The 18,977-nt window shown below is 38.8% G+C and overlaps 1 protein-coding gene across 2 annotated transcripts in view; it reads right to left on the bottom strand.

The window, feature by feature from the left end:
* The window catches only part of LOC143689094 (inhibitor of nuclear factor kappa-B kinase-interacting protein), a 30,318-nt gene extending 11,341 nt beyond the window's left edge, over positions 1 to 18,977 (bottom strand). The window contains exons 1-3 of one of the 2 annotated variants that reach the window (XM_077167766.1): positions 18,862 to 18,970; positions 18,521 to 18,706; positions 4,385 to 4,502 (exon numbers count right to left, since the gene is read on the bottom strand). In XM_077167766.1, the coding sequence (XP_077023881.1) occupies positions 4,385 to 4,502; positions 18,521 to 18,696 (294 nt within the window). In that variant the 5' untranslated portion in view covers positions 18,697 to 18,706; positions 18,862 to 18,970. Of the gene's footprint in view, positions 1 to 4,384; positions 4,503 to 18,520 lie in introns of both variants that reach the window. The other variant, XM_077167767.1, reaches the window with a different exon arrangement.

Here is an 18,977-nt window from a genome sequence, read left to right as displayed (position 1 = left end):
ACATACTTTAACAATCGGGAATATAATGGGCTAAGTTCAAATTCTGAAGATGCCTAAAATACCCAGTCATAATATCAGAATGATACTGACAAAAACATTACTTTCGTAGTTGTTTTAACCTATTTAAACAAAATTAATAGATTAGAGCTCTATTTAGAAAAACATACACTTGAACTTATAATCCTAGATATTAGCGCATTCTCAAGGAGGAATATTCAAAAGACAAATACTGTTTTAAAAGGCTGAAGTATAGCATATTTTCCTCTATGAAGAGTGATTTAGATGTCATTTTTAGAGGTATTTGGCTTTTTAAAAATTCAATTTAGTTATATAATTTATTTACTGTTCCTAAATCCTATGATTCTGCGAGAGTGTTTCTGCCTGAAAAAACAAACACTGACCAACTTCTTACAGAGAAGGAACCCAAACCAGATCTTATAGATATCACAAAGGCAAAAATGAATTTAAAAAACCCCAACAGTTTATAGAGACAATGCTCATCAAATGAAAAAATGTTCTAACCATTTGTAAATTATGGTAAACCCCTGGCATCTCCAAATGCATATCTGAAATCCATAATGGCCAGATTATGGACCAGTTTTAGTTTACATCCACACACAGGTAACAGCTTTAGAGACTACAGGAAGGCCTAGAAATTATCATTACTTTATCAAATATTTGCAGCACTGAGTTAATGATATAATAGGGAACAAAACTGAGTTATACCCTTAAGCAACTTAGTTTAACTGGGGAGAAAGACTAGTCTATATGCACTATGACAGAATAATAATAATTATTATACTATCTTATATTTGGGCACCTGACCCACATTTTGATGATCAGGGAAAAATTCTAGAGAAAGTTATTAATATTTACTTCCAGTTACTTCCTTACTAAATCAACCTATATGCCATTTCCAAATTAAGCTTTAAAAAACTGCTATGTACTTGGTACACAGTTGTTACAAAACCTGCAATATTTCCTAATACTCCTAGGATAAAATTCTAAATTCCAGGGTCTCTTCATATGCCAGTCCTCTTCTTTGCTTAGCTAAATTCTGCCCTTACTTCAAAGCTTAGACTAAGGTTTAGAAGAAGCCAAAATCTGACTATTCAACAGGCTGACGAGTTAGCCTGGTGTTATGATTTGAATTGTGTCCCCCAAAAGATATGTTCAAGTCCTACTTCCCCTTCTCGTGAACGTAATTGTGTTTGGAAACAGGATCTTTGAAGATGTTATTGATTAAGAGGAGGAGGCCAAAATGGATTAGGGTGGGCCTGAATCTGGGATGACTGGTGTCCTTAGAAGAAGAAACTTGGACACACAAAAAAGCCGGACAGAGAAGATAGCCATGTGAATGAAGCAGAGACTGAGTTGTGCCACAAGCCAAAGCACGCCTTGATAAGGCGTGGATTCTTGACAAGCCTCTACAGATTCAGAGGGAGCATGGCCCCAACAACACCTGAATTCGGACTTTTAGGCTCCAGAACTGTGAGACAAAAATTTCTGTTGCTTTAAGTCACCCAGTTTGTGGTACCTGTTACAGCATCTCTAGGAAACTAGAACACCGGGTGAAGAAGCTTGGAAACTGTCAAAATTTTTTACAGGAAGAGACCATGTCTTAAGCCTTTTTATAGTTCCCATGTCTCAGGATACAAAGAACATGTTCGTTAATGTTTAGGAAGAAGAATGGCCATAAGTGTTCTGGGCACATCCCAATCACACCCGAAGAAGTTCTAGGTGAAAGCTGGGAAAAATGTGTATTCCTGCTGACTAGAACACTCTGAAACTTTGCTTAACAATTATTTTTAATGTATACTTCTAGCTATAACTGCTAGGATATACTTATACACTGATAATATTGTTAGGTTTAGTTGTTTTATTAGCTTGAAGAGGCAAGCTTATCTTTGCCTAAAGTAGTTTCCTATTTAGGCTCTTTAGCAGAGCTTCACTTGTAATCTGGAGGCATTATACCCTAAGTACAAGATCAAATTTTCAGATCCATAAAAGTCTCACGATTTAATCTGTGAATATAAATATATGGTGACTAGTATGCCACAATAATTAGCAGTTATGCTGGGCTAATAGTTTTCCTTTTTTTTTTTTTAAAAGAACTAATTCCTTAAATTTATTACTGCTTGTAAGTTTTTAAAGAATTTAACACATACCTTATATCTCATCTGACCCTTATAAAAATCCTGTTATTCTAATAACAGGACATAAGCATTCTAATGATGAAATGAGAAATTCTCCAAGTCTTACCCCAACCCAGATGAAATATTCCCCCAAATTATCAACATTTTTGCTCTTGATCCATGTTCACCAAGAAATTTCCTGTTTACTAATTGTTTCACTAGATAGAGCTATCACCATAAATTAATACATTTACATTCTAACTTGGAAATTGCCAAATCTTCCAGGTTTCATTAGTGGGAAGTAGTTTCCCAATCTGCGAGTCAAAAAAAAAAAATCCTGTTCTCTCATGTAATAAGTTATGAAATGGAGCCAAGAGAAGTTAAGGTGATAAGAGCCCACATTAAGTCCTGTGACGTATACACATACACCCACTCCATTGCATTAAGCTGGCCTTTAGGATCAGGTTTGGTGAAAAATAGCAAGAAATAGCTATGCAAAGGTGGAATATTTCCTGGATTTTATGATAATATATATGTATATATATATATGTATATATATACATTTTTTTTGCATGGGAGGCTCTGGGAAACGAACCCGGGTCTCTAGCACAGCAGATGAGAATTCTGCCACTCAGCCATCGTTGCCTGCCCTTATGATGATATTTTAAAATATCCGCTTCAAGAGCATTTTAATTGCCACCAAACTTTTCCTTTTAAAAAGAAAATCTAACTTTGCTCAAAAATTTTTTTCAATGGCTTTAAAATAAGTATATATAAAGCCTCTAACTCCTGGAATTTTTCTGTCAGTTTGTTTCTTCTGATTAGAGTGCCTCCAACTACAATCAGAACCTACTTAAGCCTTAGGCCAAAATATCAACTCCTCAAAGCGCCTTCCCAGAGGCCCCAAGGCTCATCCCCCATGGAATTTCCTGGCACTTGCCAGCAGATGCATAGTTTTCATCCATGGCTTTTCTCTTCTCAGTATATGTTCATTCTGTGTATGAAGCTGCAAGGACCTAGCCCCTGCCTGAGGTTCTCCATTCCATCTTTATTCATAACATCCCTGCCCACCTGGTGTCAAGCATAAAAACAAGTCTATGTTAGAAAATGAGTAAAGGTTTAGTGAATGAATAAATGAGCAAACAAGGCATATTTCCCACTGATAGCTTGGTTCCTGGTAAGGCCCACATGATGATGTCTTTTAGAATGCAGCCAACCCTCTCCTGAGAGGCGTGGAAGTTAAAAAAATGTCTCACATTTCTCAAAATCACAGTAGTAAGGTATCTGGTAGAAACTGGCATTTGCAGGTTAAAGAAACACAACATAGACACAGATGTTATTTTAGTGTTCATTTAAATGACTCTATGCTTACAAAGTGGAAAGTAAAGAGAAATGATTTTTCCCCCTAATAAATGGTACTTATATTCTAATTTTATAGTTAATGATCAATCATATTTTCAATGCCTTAGATACCTGATGTTTAAACAAAAAATTAAGATCATGTCAATATAAACATATTGACATTTTACAACAATAATCCTTATCTTTCAAAATGCAATCGAGTCTAAATTGTTTTGATGAAAGTCAGGAGTTAGGAACATCAGCAAGAGTTAGTCTAAAAGTCAGGGGAATTCCAACATGAAAAAGCTAGAATGGGCATAGCCCAAATACCCCTAAAGAGTGGGAGAAAGATCAAAGGTGATGGTGGAGTTATACAGAGAAGGTCGGGTTTAACAAATATGAGTGCTGAATCACTATACTGATACTTCTTTTAGCTTCCAGAACCTTAGAGTAGCTAGAAGTAAAATCCTAAAATTATGGATTTGTAACCCATACCCAACTCTGAAATCTGTTCTATAACTAACTGTTGCAATGTACTTTGAAATTTATTGCTTTTATGTATATATATTAGTTAAAGAGAAGGAGGAGTATAACAGAGAAGATAGGATTTAACAAATGAGTATGACTGCTGAGTCGTTAAATTGATATTTCTGCAGGTTTCCACCGGCTTGGAGCAGATAGAAGAAAAAATGAAAAGTCGTGGAATTGTAACCCATACCAAATTTAAAATCTGTTCTATAACTACTTGTTAAAAAGTACTTAGAAATGTTTTGTTTTGGCATGTATGTTATATTTCACAATAAAAAAGTTAAAACAAAAATTCAGGAGAATTCTGAATTGGGGTAGGGAGGGGTAATAGCAGGAAGAAAAAATGGGAAAATCTCCCAAATAAATCAATTAATAATTACCTTTTCTGAAATTAAACTGATTTTGTTTTGAAGTTCTTGGAACTCATTGGTTTCTATTTTCAGTAATTGGTATTGGCTTTCTATCTTTGCAAACTTTTCCGACTGCTGAAATACAAACCTGGAAAAGAAAAAAAAGCACTGGTGTCTAATTCATATCCATTTAAATCTGTATTTTAAAGGAATAGTATACCCACTTTTGGGACAAGCAACCTAAATTCTAGTGTAGGTAGCTACAGCTTTCTTTCAATTTACATTTAGAGAGTCCACTAGGTAGTAGGTTCTGGTTTAATTATACTTCTCATGGAAAACTGAGTAAAACACTGTTCCTGTTCACATCATAGCCCAGTGAGTGAGGTGGAGCAGGATTTGCAATAGATGTATGCATAAGAAATATTTCAGAAGAAGAGATGAACTATTTAGAACAATATTTTTGATCTCTATTAAATATTTTTCTCAAGGCCATATTTGTGCACTATCTAGAAATTAAGTTTTTACACTAAAATGTAGAAGTAACAGAAGACTAAAGAAAAGCAGTACAGTGGAAGGAAGAGAAGTAATGGTGATTAGAAGTTACAAATGACAAGAGTCAACACTGAAAACAGGAGAGCCACTGTCAAAGTGACAGAACACATATGTAATGCAACATCTATAAACTGAACTGGTTATACTGAGTAATACAATTCATATAGGTGTACTTTAGTGGCATTCTAAAATTGGAGTATATTCTTCATCCAGTAAACAGTAAAAGGTAGAAGCATAAAATGCTGTCCCAATCTTAAAAACAGTAAATGGGCATTTGTACAGGACTTGAAAACGAACAAGCTATAAATAGATGCCATGGGGTCTGTACCATTTTGGTTAACCTACTTTGATTCAATACTTCAGGCTCAGAAGAACAAGTAGCAGTTGGCACTCTTTGTATAGTTATCAAGTCATCAAAAAGCAGTGGAGCAGAAACCATATAAAGCACCTGTATAAATCAGAGTACCTGGACCAGTGGGTTAAAAGCTTTGCTGCACATTGGAATCACCTGATAGCTTTAAAAATATTTGATACTTGGGTCTCATCCACAGAGGCGCTGACTTAATTGGTCAGGATTTGACTTGTATACTGTACATTTTTAAAGCTCTCCAGGTAATCTGAGTGTGCCACCAAGCTGAGAATTAGTAATTGACTATGTTTTGTAAAATTAACTTCCAGTGAAAGACAAATAAGATCCCAAAGCTCAATTGCGAGGTGAAAGATTTTTTTAAATTTTTATTAGTAAAACCAATCAACATACAACATGAACATTCTTTTTTCATCACATAGTTGTATATTCATCATGATCATTTCTTAGAACATCTGTATCAATTTAGAAAAAGAAATAAAAAGAAAACAGAAAAAAATTCATACATACCATACCCCTTACCCCTCCCTTTCACTGATCACTAGCATTTCAATCTACTAAATTTATTTTAACATTTTCCCCCTATTATTTATTTATTTTTAATCCATGTTTTACTCATCTATCCATAATAAGGTAGATAAAAGAAGCATCAGATACAAGGTTTTCACAATCACACAGTCACATTACAAAAGCTTTATCATTATACAATCATCTTCAAGAAACATGGCTACTTCCGGGTCAAGATGGCAGCTTAACAACGTGTGCATTTTAGTTCGTCCTCCAGAATAACTACTAAATAACCAGAAACAGTACAGAACAGCTCCTGGGGCCACACCAGTGACCGGACACACAGCGTACCCCAGTCTGGACCAGCTGGACTGGCTGCGAGCACCCCCCAGAACCATGAGTTTCCAAAGCTGCAGTGGCCAGTGCCCCTCCCCCACAGCTGCTTCCCAGAGGGGAAAGGAAAGGACTTTACCAGCAGCAGGGACTGGGCACAATCAAACGCCAATTGTGGAACTAATTAACAAATTCTGACTACTAAAAATAGGCTCCCAGCTTAGGCAAACCTGATCAAAGAGGAGGTTGCTCATTTTTGCCCCGGCGCCAAGGGGGCAGGACTGACAGAAAAAGGGGGAAAAAAAAGGAAAGAAACAGGTTTTTGTGGCTGTGTATCTACAAAGGCTCAACTGCCTCTAGATACAGCAGCAGGCTTTTTCAGGCTGCAACTGCCCCAGGCATAGGCAGAAGTGAGCTCTTTTGGGGGCTTATCTGGAGCCTGTGCCTTCCCCAGGGGAGGGGTGAAGCCCCACCCAGGAGGAATCCCTCCATCAAGGAATTCAGACACCAGGGCTTGGTAATTTGAAGCCATTAAAACCAGCCTACAACCTCTCCTCTGTCTCCACCATACCCCCAGCAGGGAGAGTCTGCCAAAGTTAAAGGTACCGCTTCATCTTATGCTGGTGGGACCTGCAGTCAGACAAGTGCCACATACTGGGCAGGATAAGAAAAACAGAGTCCAGAGACTTCACAGGAAAGTCTTTCAACCTGCTGGGTCTCACCCTCAGGGAAAACTGACACAGGTGACTCTTTCCTCCTGATAGGAGGCCAGTTTGGTCTGGGAAAATCTGGCTGGGGTGTATAATATCTAAGTAGACCCTCCTAAGTGTGTGTGTGTGTGTGGGAAAGGCATCACACAAGCAGGGCAAGAAACAAGAAAACAAGAACTGAAAAATTCTCCTCTGTTAAACAAAACTTAAGCTAAAGGTCCAGAAAAAGGTGAATGGAATGTCAAAGAACAGATAGACAACAAATTCATCCAGCAAGAAAACCATAGATAAAAGAAGTGAAAGCAATCTCCAGAATAAACTAATTAAGGTAATTAAATGCCTAGACGCCAGCAAAAAATAACAAATCACAGTGGGAAAATTGAAGATATGGCCCAGTCAAAGGAACAAACCAACAATTCAAATGACATACAGGAACTGAAACAATTAATTCAGAATGTACGAACAGACATGGAAAACCTCATCAAAAACCAAATCAATGTATTGAGGGAGGATATAAAGAAGGCAAGGAAAGAACAAAAAGAAGAAACTGAAAGTCTGAAAAAACAAATCACAGAACTTATGGGAATGAAAGACACAGTAGAAGAGATGATAAAATCAATGGAAACCTACAGTGGTAGATTTGGGGAGACAACATAGGATTTCTGAACTGGAGGACGGAACATCTGAAATCCGACAAGAAACAGAAACTATAGGGAAAAAAATGGAAAAATATGAGCAGGGACTCAGGGAATTGAAAGACAATATGAAGTGCATGAATATACATGTTGTGGGTGTCCCAGAAGGAGAAGAGAAGGGAAAAGGAGGAGAAAAACTAATGGAGGAAATTATCGCTGAAAATTTTCCAACTCTTATGAAAGACTTAAAATTACAGATCCAGGAAGTGCAGCATACCCCAAAGAGAATAGATCCAAATAGACATACTCCAAGACATTTAATAATCAGAATGTCAGAGGTCAAAGAGAAAGAGAGGATCTTGAAAGTAGCAAGAGAAAAGCAATCCATTACATACAAGGGAAGCCCAATAAGACTATGTGCAGATCTCTCAGCAGAAACCATGGAGGCGAGAAGACAGTGGGATAATATATTTAAATTATTAAAAGAGAATAACTGCCAACCAAGAATTCTATATCCAGCAAAACTGTCCTTCAAAAATGAGGGAGAAATTAAAACATTTTCAGACAAAAAATCACTGAGAGAATTTGTGACCAAGAGACCAGCTCTGCAAGATATACTAAAGGGAACACTAGAGACAGATACGAAGACAGAAGGGAGAGGTGTGGAGAAGAGTGTAGAAAGGAAGACTATGAGTAAAGGTAAAATGAAGGAAAATTAGATATGACATATAAAATCCAGAAGGCAAAATAGTAGAAGAAAGTACTACCAATGCAGTAATAACACTGAATGTTAATGGATTAAACTCTCCAATCAAAAGACATAGTCTGGCAGAATGGATTAAAAAACAGGACCCATCTATATGCTGTCTCTACTCAAAGGACACGAGGCCAAGGACACAAATGGACATTTACACACCAATGTTTATAGCAGCATTATTAACAATTACCAAGAGATGGAAACAGCCAAAATGTCCATCAACAGACAGTTGGCTAAACAACCTGTGACATTTACATAAGATGGAATATTATGCAGCTGTAAGACAGAATAAAGTTATGAAGTATGTAACAACATGAATGGCCCTTAAGGACACTATGCTGAGTGTGATTAGCCAGAAACAAAAGGACAAATACTGTATGGTCTCACTGATATGAACTGACATTAGTGAATAAACTTGGAATATTTCCTTGGTAACAGAGACCATCAGGAGATAGAAATAGGGTAAGATATTGGGTAATTGGAGCTGAAGGGATACAGATTGTGCAACAGGACTGAATATAAAAACTCAGAAATGGACAGCACAACATTACCTAACTGTAATACGATTATGTTAAAACACTGAATGAAGCTGCATATGAGAATGATAGAGGGAGGAGGGCTAGGGCATAAATGAAATCACAAAGAAAGACAGATGATAAAGATTGAGATGGTGTAATCTAGGAATGCCTAGAGTGTATAATGATAGTGACTAAATGTACAAATTTAAAAAATGTTTTTGCATGAGGAAGAACAAAAGAATGTCATTACTGCAGTGTGCTGAAAATAGATGGTACTTAATATTTTAGAATTTCAGCTAATGTGTGAGACTTAAGCAAAAAATGTTTATTTGGTACAAATCTATACTTTGACTAGTGCATCTCCTAATATAACTTATGTAGATAGTTGATTGAACACCTTAAGTACATGGAACTTTGTATAGGACATGAGATTTTGTTGGTTTGTCCAGGTGATGCCCTGATGAATCCCAGAGTGATTTGATCAGTGAGTGGAAAAGTATTCGCAAAGTCCCCTTTGGGGAATGGTGAGAACGGGGGAAAACTCAACTTCCCCAAGTTGAATTCTTGATATTCTCACAAGCAGTGTGGACAACCAAAGCTATAGGCTGAGCCTATAGCTATAGGGCTCAGCCTATAGCTTTGGGGTTTTTTCATATGAAACTTAACCCCACAGGGGATAGGTCAAGCTTACTTAAAATTAGGCCTAAGAGTCACCCCCAAGAGAACCTCTTTTGTTGCTCAGATATGGCCTCTCTCTCCAGCCAACACAGCAAGGAGACTCACCACCTTCCCCCTGTCTATGTGGGACATGACTACCAGGGGTGTGGATCTTCCTGGCAACGTGGGACAGAAATCCCAGAATGAGCTGAGATTCAGCATCAAGGGATTGAGAAAAACTCTAGAATGAGCTGAGACCCAGCATCAAAGGATTGAGAAAACCTTCTCAACCAAAAGGGGGAAGAGTGAAATGAGACAAAGTGTCAATGGCTGAGAGATTCCAAACAGAGTAGAGAGGTTATCCTGGAGGTTATTCTTATGCATTAAGTAGATATCACCTTGTTATCCAAGATGTAATGGAGAGGCTGGAGGGAACTGCCTGAAAATGTAGAGCTGTGTTCCAGTAGCCATGTTTCTTGATGATGACTGTATAATGATATAGCTTTCACAATGTGACTGTGTGATTGTGAAAACCTTGTGTCTCATGCTCCTTTTATCTACCTTGTCAACAAAGGAGTAGAACATATGGAATAAAAATAAATAATGGGAACAAATGTTAAAATAGATTTAGTTTGAAATGCTAGTGATCAATGAAAGGATCAGTAAGGGGTATGCCCTGTAAAATTTTTTTGTTTGTTTGTTACATTTTTCTGTTGTCTTTTTATTTCTTTTTCTGAATTGATGCTAATGTTCTGAGAAATGATCATGATGATGAATATGCAACTATGTGATGATATTGTGAATTGCTGAGTGTATGTGTTGGGAATGTTTGTGTTTTTTGTAATTTTTTTTAATTAATAAAAAATTAAAAAAAAAAAAAGAAACATGGCTACTGGAACACAGTTCTGTATTTTCAGGCAGTTCCCTCCAGCCTCTCTGTTACACCTTAACTAAAACGGTGATATCTATTTAATGCGTAAGAATAACTTCCAGGATAACCTCTTGACTTTGTTTGGAATCTCTCAACCATTGAAACTTTATTTTGTCTAATTTCTCTCTTTCCCCTTTTGGTTGAGAAGGTTTTCTCAATCCCTTGGTGCTGAGTCCCAGCTTATTCTAGGATTTCTGTCCCACGTTGCCAGGAAGGTCCACACTCCTGGGAGTCATGTCCCATGTAGAGAGGGGGAGGGCAATGAGTTTGCTTGTCGTGTTGCTTGAGAAAGAGGCCCCATCTGGGCAACAAGAGGTTCTCTGGGGGTGACTCATAGGCCTAATTTTAAGTAGGCTTAGCGTACCCTTACTGGGGATAAGTTTCATATGAACAAACTCCCAAGACTGAGGGCTGAGCCTGTTAATTTGGTGGTCCCCACGGCTAGCAAGAATATCAGGAATTCTCCAAATGGGGAAGTTGAATTCTCCCCCTTTCTCGCCATTCCCCCAACAGGACTTTGCAAATACTTCTTTATTCACTGTTTAAATGAGTCAGGTATTCTAGGTGCCACATGAGACCTGAGGGACCTATGACACAGAAGGGGGTTTGTTCCCCCTAGAATCCTCAGATGAAGAGAATTCCTGAGGGCATTCAATTGTACACAATCCTGTGAGTCTCCAAAACCAAGGAGCATGAGGCTTGTTCCATGGCCATCTGGGAGAGTATGTCTGAATCTGGTGGATGTATGATGAACCACACTGGTTACTGATTGCTCTCTTCCTGTAATCTTGCATGCTAAAATCTCTGGAAAGCCATTTAAACTTTGATACAGGTATTCTCTCCACCTGAACTGGAGCAGACAAAACAAATGCCATGAGAAAGAACCCATTTTCCTTTTTAGTAACTGTGTTGTTTGGTTTCAGAGGCCATAAGTTCAAATGAAGGTATTGGCTAGGAGACTAGCGTCTTTCCAGGGTCCGCAGCATTCTGGCTGGCTAGCAGGCAACTCTGTGGTCCTTGGCTTTTCTGCCACTCGGCAATGTCCTCTCCATAATTCTTATTTGATTGGCTATTTTATTCTTGACGTTTAATTCTGGTTGTTTTCAGAATCCAGAATTATCTGAGGACCAACAAAACCAATCTATTACCAACTGTGGAGTCTACTGTAAAGAAACATTCAATTTCAGGGACTAGTTTTATCATCCACTACTCAAGTATATAAGGATTTATCTTATATTTATTCATAATACCTTTGTTATCATAAAAGGGATTTTGAAAGTTGATCCACTACAATAATATATTATAGACTTTCATTTTATTAGATATTTAATATTGTCAATTCCTGGACTTCTCTTTAAATCCAAACATTAAGCAAAAGCTTGAATAAAACTGTCATGTTAGTGGAAATATTATCTCTGATAATAACATAGGTTTTTCTAGTCATCTCCTCCTCACTATCCCCTATCCCTCAAATAAAGGATTAACCCCTTACTAAATATGACTAATACAATCTAAGAAAAAAAAGCATAGTTTTCTTAGTGTTACTAATTGTTCTAGTTTGCTAGCTTCCAGAATGCAATATACCAGAAACAGAATGCTTTTAAAAAGGGGAATTTAATCAGATGCTAGTTTACAGTTCTAAGGCCGAGAAGATGTCCCAATTAAAACAGTCTATAGAAATGTCCAATCTAAGGCATCCAGGGAAAGATACCTTGGTTCAAGAAGGTTAATGAAGTTCAGGGTTTCTCTCTTAAGTGGAAGGGCACCTGGCGAGCACAGTCAGAGTTTCTTTCTCATCTAGAAAGGCACATGGTGAACACGGTCAGTGTCCCTCTCTCATCTGGAAGGACACATGGTGAACACGGAGTCATCTGCTAGCTTCTTCTCTCCTGGCTTCCTGTTTCATGAAGCTCCCTGGGAGGCATTTTCCTTCATCTCCAAAGGTCACTGGCTTGTGGACTCTATGCTTCGTGGTGCTGCAGCATTCTCTGCTCTCTCCGAATCTCTTTCATTCTCCAAAATGTTTCCTCTTTTATAGGACTCCAAAAATTTATCAAGATCCGCCCAAATGGGTGAAGACATGTCACCACCTAATCCAGCTTAACAACCACTCTTGATTAAATCATATCTCCAGGTAGATGATCTGATTAGTTTCTAAACATACAGTATTGAATAGGGATTATTCTGCCTTTATGAAATGGATTTTAGATTAAAACATGGCTTTTCTAGGGGACATACATCCTTTCAAACCAGCACACTAAAGAAAAAAATTAAAAGTGGTCTGCACACATGGTGCTGAGTTAAAATGTTTTATTTTTCATTTAGATGTGTTAGGCACTATTCTGAGTGCTTTATAAATATTAACTCATTTAACATTAAGGAGGAGGATTTTTAGAAACCAAGAAAGTATTCTGAGAGAAGGCTCCTCCATGTCTGAAAAATGAATAATTTTTCAAATTCTCACCCGAAGTAGTATCCAAGGTGCTTCAATTCCTTTTTGAATCATAGGTATATTCTATCAGGAATTAAAGGCCTCCCCACTCCAAGTCTTCTCCTAGAGAGGTATGAGGGTAAAGGAGAAACAACGAGGGTCTGCTAAGTGGCACAGCTTCTCATGGAAGGGAGAAAAGGATTATAAATAGCTCTGAAATAGGGATTTCCATCTCTAGGGTCTTGCCCTTTTTTTCATATTAATACAGAAGGCAGTGTATCACAGTGGTTAAGTGTGGAGCTAGGCTACCTTTGCTCTGCCATTTACTGGCTGTATAACCCACCTTGGGCTAGTTTTTAGCCTATCTTTGCTGTAATTTCCACATAATACATAATTCATAGGGTTATCATAGGTTCATAAGGATAAAGCTCTCAGAACACTGCCAAGCACATAATACATCAGCTATGTGTTCATGGTACCTTGACCCTTTCTTTTGGATTGATTTGTACTCTTCTATCCCTCCACGTGATGTCCATGATTGTATAAAGGGTCAGAGTTACCTTCTATCTGCACTTGTTAGAAGGCCAAGGCCTGTCTCCTTAGAACACTAAGATAACCAGGGTTGGGTTTCTAGGAAATGGTACCAGGGTTGGGTTTTTAGGAAATGGCAGTTGACTGGGGACTTATAGATACAGGCACATAATCAAAGGAGCTGTTACTGTGCACCTCAGTAAGAAAAGAAGTTCCAGGGACAGTACTAGGGTCAGTACCCATTTAGCCCTATGTTTCACACCGCCTATAGCTTCATTTTCAGCACAATACTTAACATACAGGAAAACATTAACTATATTCCATTTTTAAAAAGCAGGGCATTTAAAGGATAGCCCAGTTTTTTGGATAAAGCTCCACTTAACCAAAAAACAAAAACAAACCCTGAGAAATGGGGCTAGCTAAGATTTTGCAGTATAAGTGATTTATAGAGAAAGTTTATGTAGTTACCACAAACGCTATCAAAAACCTTTATAAAGGCAATTTTAAAATTTGTTGAAATTTCCAATAGAAATTTAAACAATTTTCACAATGGAACATCCAGTTGATTAAATTTCTAACAAATAAGTTTATATGAAAAATTAAAAAAATATATTTTTATTGAGAAATCTTCACACATACAGTCCATACATGGGAAACCATCAGTGGCTCAGAATATCTTCACATAGTTGTGTATTGATCACCATGATCATTTTTAAAACATTTGCATCACTCCAGAAAAAGAAATAAAAGGAAAAAAAAAATTTCGTATATTCCATACCTCTTACCCTTCCCTCTCATTGACCACCACTGTTTCAATCTACCCAGTTTTTTACCCGTTATCCCCTATTATTTATTTATTTTTTATCCTTATTTTTTTTTTACTCATCTGTCCATATCCTGGGTAAAAGGAGTATCAGACGCAAGGTTTTCACAATCACACAGTCACAATGTAAAAGCTATATAGTCATACAATGGTCTTCAAGAATAAGGGTACTGGAACACAGCTCAACAGTTTCAGGTACTTTCCTCCAGCCACTCCAATACACCGTAAACTAAAAGGGACATCTACATAATGCCTAAGAATAACCTCCAGAATGACCTCTTGAATCCGTTTGAAATCTCTCAGCCACTGAAACTTTATTTTGTCTCATTTCTCTCCTTCTTCCTTTTGGTCAAGAAGACTTTCTCAATCTCACGATGTTGGGTTCCAGCAAATCCTGGGAGTCCTGTCCCACGTTACTAGGGAGATTACATCCCTGGGAGTCATGTTCCTCTTAGCAGATATATCGGGCACTGAGTTCACCTACCAAGCTGCCTTAGAGAGAGGCCACATCTGAGCAACAAGAGGCTCACTGGGGGTGACTCTTGGACATAATTATAAGTACACTTAGCTTCTCCCTTTCAAGAATAAGTTTCAAAGGGGCAAACCCCAAGATCAAGGGCTCAGTATATTTAATCAGTTGTTCCCACTGCTTGTGAGAATATCAGGAATTCCCCAGATGGGAAAGTTGATTATTTCCTCTTTTCTCCCCAGTCCAAGGGGACTTCACAAATGCTTTTTTATTCTCTGCCTAGATTACTCTGGGATATATCCAGGCATCACTCTAACCTGTACAAACCAACAGGATGTCATGCCCTCTTCAAGATTCCATGTAATTATGGTGTTCAAATAAACTGACCATACAAGTTAAATTAGATAATATGCTTACCCAAAATATAAATTTTGTATCAAATAAACATCACTTCCTTTAGTCTCACACAGAAGTTGAAGTTTTAAAATATGGACCATATCATCCTTTGCCCTGTATTTTTATTTACTCTAGTCCTATCCAAATCAGCTTCTCATATCTCTAGTCAAAGTCTGATCACTTTTTCAACTTTTTAAACAGTTGCTGTATGGGGTAAGGCTGATTTTCATAGCTTTAGTGCTCTTAAGAGTCTCAGGTGTCATATATATACCTAATTCAAGGAATGACCATGTTGTACACAAATATCACAGTATCTCAGAATTTAGAAATAACAGAACTACTGAATATGTGACTGCTATAAGAGCTTACAATCTAAGACCCTTTACAACAGGCCCCAACCTGATAATCCATGCTACTTTAATTCTCTGTCTGTATATTATAGTTAGTCTATACGAGTAAGGCATGACAATACTTGTCTCTGTTTCTGTCATTTCATTCAACACATTGTCCTTAAGCTTTATCTACTTGCTTCACAACTTCATTCCTTCTTGAGGCAGCTCAATCATCCATTGTATGTATATACCACAGTTCCCCCTACCTTCCCTCAGTTGTATCCTTAGGCCATCTTCATCCTTTGTGGATCATCAACACTGCTGCCATCAACAAGTGTGCAAATGTCCATGTGTGTCCCCTCTCTCAGTTCCTCCAGGTATATACCTAGCAACAGGGTTGCAGACTCATATGGCAACCCCACCCCTAGCCTCCTGTGAAACCACCACACTTGCCCTCCAAGGGGCTGTACCTCTCAGCTTCCCTACCAATAGTGAATAGGTACATCTCTTTCTCCACATTTTCTCTAGCACTTGTTACACTGTTCTTTTTTTTTTGTATGCTGTATAGTGGGGTCACCTTTTTTTTATTCCCCTATGACTATTCTGTTACTGCAGCACCATTTGATGAATCATTTTTTGGGACGTGTCTGGGCTGGGACTCAAACCCGGCCAGCATGGTAGGTGCAAATTCTACCACTATCTTTGTCATTTTTTACTTTTTTTTTTTAGGTACATGGTCTGGGAATCAAACCTCAGCCTCCCGCATGGAAGGCAAGCATTCTTACACTTCTATTCATTCTTAAACAGCTTTATTCGCACATCATACAATCCAACCTAAGTAAATAGACATGCCTTTGTCACCTTAGTTTATATGAAGACATTTCCTTTTCTTATATGAAAGGTTTTATTTCCTTAGTAACATCACAACTTTTTAACATTTTGAAAGCAGAAATCCTCGTCTGAAAAATTTCTTAAGAGTTTAGAAATGAGGTATACAAACTGATATTCAATCCATACAGTTTTGGGCAATTGGTTTTATTATTAAGCTAACACAGGATAATATATCGGGACTTTATTTAGCAGAGAGATATTTAAGTATCCACTCTTAAATTTGTTATGCATTATCTCTGTTTACTTTCCAAACAAGGATCCAAAAACTAAAGATCAAAAGACAGTGATATAGTGTGATGCCTTAAACTCCTCCTTGGGTTGTGGAAGGGTTTAGATGTTTCCCCAGCTGAATCACACAAAGTAAGAAAAAATGGATAAGTACACAGCCATTTCCGTATAGCCCAGGAGTTAATTCACAGTTTTGAAAGCTTGTAAAATAAGCAAATAAACAAAAGAATACCTGGAGGGAAAAAAAAAAAAGGGTACACTGGCTTACATGTAATCCACTGTTTTGTTATCTTAACAACCAGAACAGTGCTAGTATAGTAATCATCAATAAGGATTAACAGCCCAACTTTTAGATGCTGAAGTATGTATTCTAGTGTCTACTGGAAAATATCTCAATGGCTCTGTTATAATTCTAGTGGGCTATTTAGTACCTTAAGAGATGACGAAATGTTTGGTTTTTATTTGGAAATGCTTACAAATGTTTTACTAGGGTAGGCTGTTTCATTCCCAAATTTATCAAGAATAAATATTTTACCATAAACAGTGATGAAAGTTTATATATACTTCAACTCTGTGGTAAAAGATTTTAAGAAAGAAATAAACAGATCAACCATTTTAATAAACAAAGCATATGCTCATTTTACGAATAATTTACGATTTTGCCTTATTATTTTTCAAAGGCATAGTTCAAATAAAATCTTCCTAATGAGTGTAACACGTTTGTGTCTTTATTGCAAGCACTAAATTCCTAAGCTGAAGCATGTGCTTCTCCGTTTTTTTCCCCTTCTAATAGCTTCCAGCATAGTAACTAAATTACCGAAAAGCAGAACATTTTGTGATGTAATCATCCACATGAATATGGAGGTTGGGATAATTAAAGATCAAATTAATAAATTTAGTAACTAAAACCAGAGAGAAGCAAAATATTTTTTAGCCTGCTAACTTCTATTATTAAATAACTTTCCCAATACAAGGTTTTTGCTTTTTAAAAATTTACTCAGAAAACGTCATGCACTCTAAGGTATTAGAGAAGTTTATTTAACAGTAATTCAGTACATTTATTCTCTTCAGATCAAAATTAAAATATTCCACAAACAAAAACACCATATTAGTAAAGGAGACAATTCTACCTCTTTTTGGAAGACAGCATTCAACAATCAACATTTCACTTTGTTGTAACAAATGTATCACTAACATTGAAAAAAACACCGTTCAGGATGAGTAAGGAATATTTAAAAAACGCACTAACATCAGAATTGTTCCAGAGCAGAGGTCTTTCGGGGACGTTTCTAGAATTCTACTCTCGAGAACTTTTGGTAACGATCTTCAAAGTACTTTAAAAATAGGTGAAAAATGGAAGGATATTTATTGAAGTGTATTTGTTGCGACGAAATAGGTTATTCTTAAAAGAGACTGGGGAAAAAGTTAAGTTGGCTTTCAGATTTCTAATAGTCACTTCTCCTATGACATCAATATATCATTAATAACTGTGAGAATGTAAATGCTGAAAAGCGACTACAACTGCGATACTTCCGCAGTTTTACACTATTCAAGTCCACTCTGTGGCTTAGAAAAAGTTTAAATTTCTAAGGCATACGCGTTCACTGAACGAGAAATGCTCCCAAGTTTGATATTATCACGAACGTCTGCTGGATTTGGGAGAAGGAAGTCTTTTCAAGAGGCAAACGCTTCCACTGGGCACTGGGGGAGGGGAGGACACACGTCCCGGACAGACGCGCGGCGGACAGGACGGGGGTGACGGCCCCGGACACCGGGGCGCTCCGGACCGGGGCCCAGCAGCGCAGGCTCAAAGCTGCAGCTCTCAGGCAACGGCCGACTCGGCCCCAAACCTCAGCCTCAACCCCAGCCCGAGGACCGGGACAGACTACTAGCACAGAAGAGCAATGAGCCACAGGGCTCGAGGAAAAGCAAGGAGGGAAAAGAAAAAAGTCGGGGTGCCGTCCTCTGGGGGCGAGGCGGCAGAACAGAGCCGTGAGGCTGGGGGTTCTGGGGGGGGGGGGGGAGCTGGGCCGGGCGCGGCCAGGGCTGGCGGGCGGGGCGACCGCAGCAGGCCGGACGAGGGCCCAGGTCCACTTACCAGGCCAGGCCCAGGCACGTCCCCAGCGCCAGCAGACTCAGGCCCGTCCGCGGGTCCGCCCAGCCCCCGCCTGCACCGCCCCGGGCCTCGGGGCTCTTCCCGCCCTCGCTCCGCTTCCCGGGCTCTGCGGGGGCTCCCCGGGGCCCCGACTTCTTCCGGCTCTTCAGCTCGTTCATGTCCGAGATCCTGAGGGGAAGAACCCGAGGCGGCCTCTTGGCCCTGAGGGAGCGCTGGACGTGGCTGCTTCTGCCTCCCCGGGAAGCTGGGGCGACACCGCGCCCCTCACAGACTTGGCGCCGCCCAGAAGCTCGCCCCTATCCCCTCCCAGGCATCCTCCGAACCGCCGGCTTCCACGTTGCGGCCGCCGAACCAGGCGCGGAGCCCAGCGTCCCCTCTTTGGCTTTAACGTCCCCAGTGAGTGAGAAGAACGCAGTTCCGGGGGGCGGGCGGGGGCGGG

The sequence above is a fragment of the Tamandua tetradactyla genome, chromosome 6 (genome assembly GCF_023851605.1).
Source record: "Tamandua tetradactyla isolate mTamTet1 chromosome 6, mTamTet1.pri, whole genome shotgun sequence".
Taxonomy (NCBI): domain Eukaryota; kingdom Metazoa; phylum Chordata; class Mammalia; order Pilosa; family Myrmecophagidae; genus Tamandua; species Tamandua tetradactyla.
This window is presented reverse-complemented; position numbering and strand designations above follow the sequence as displayed.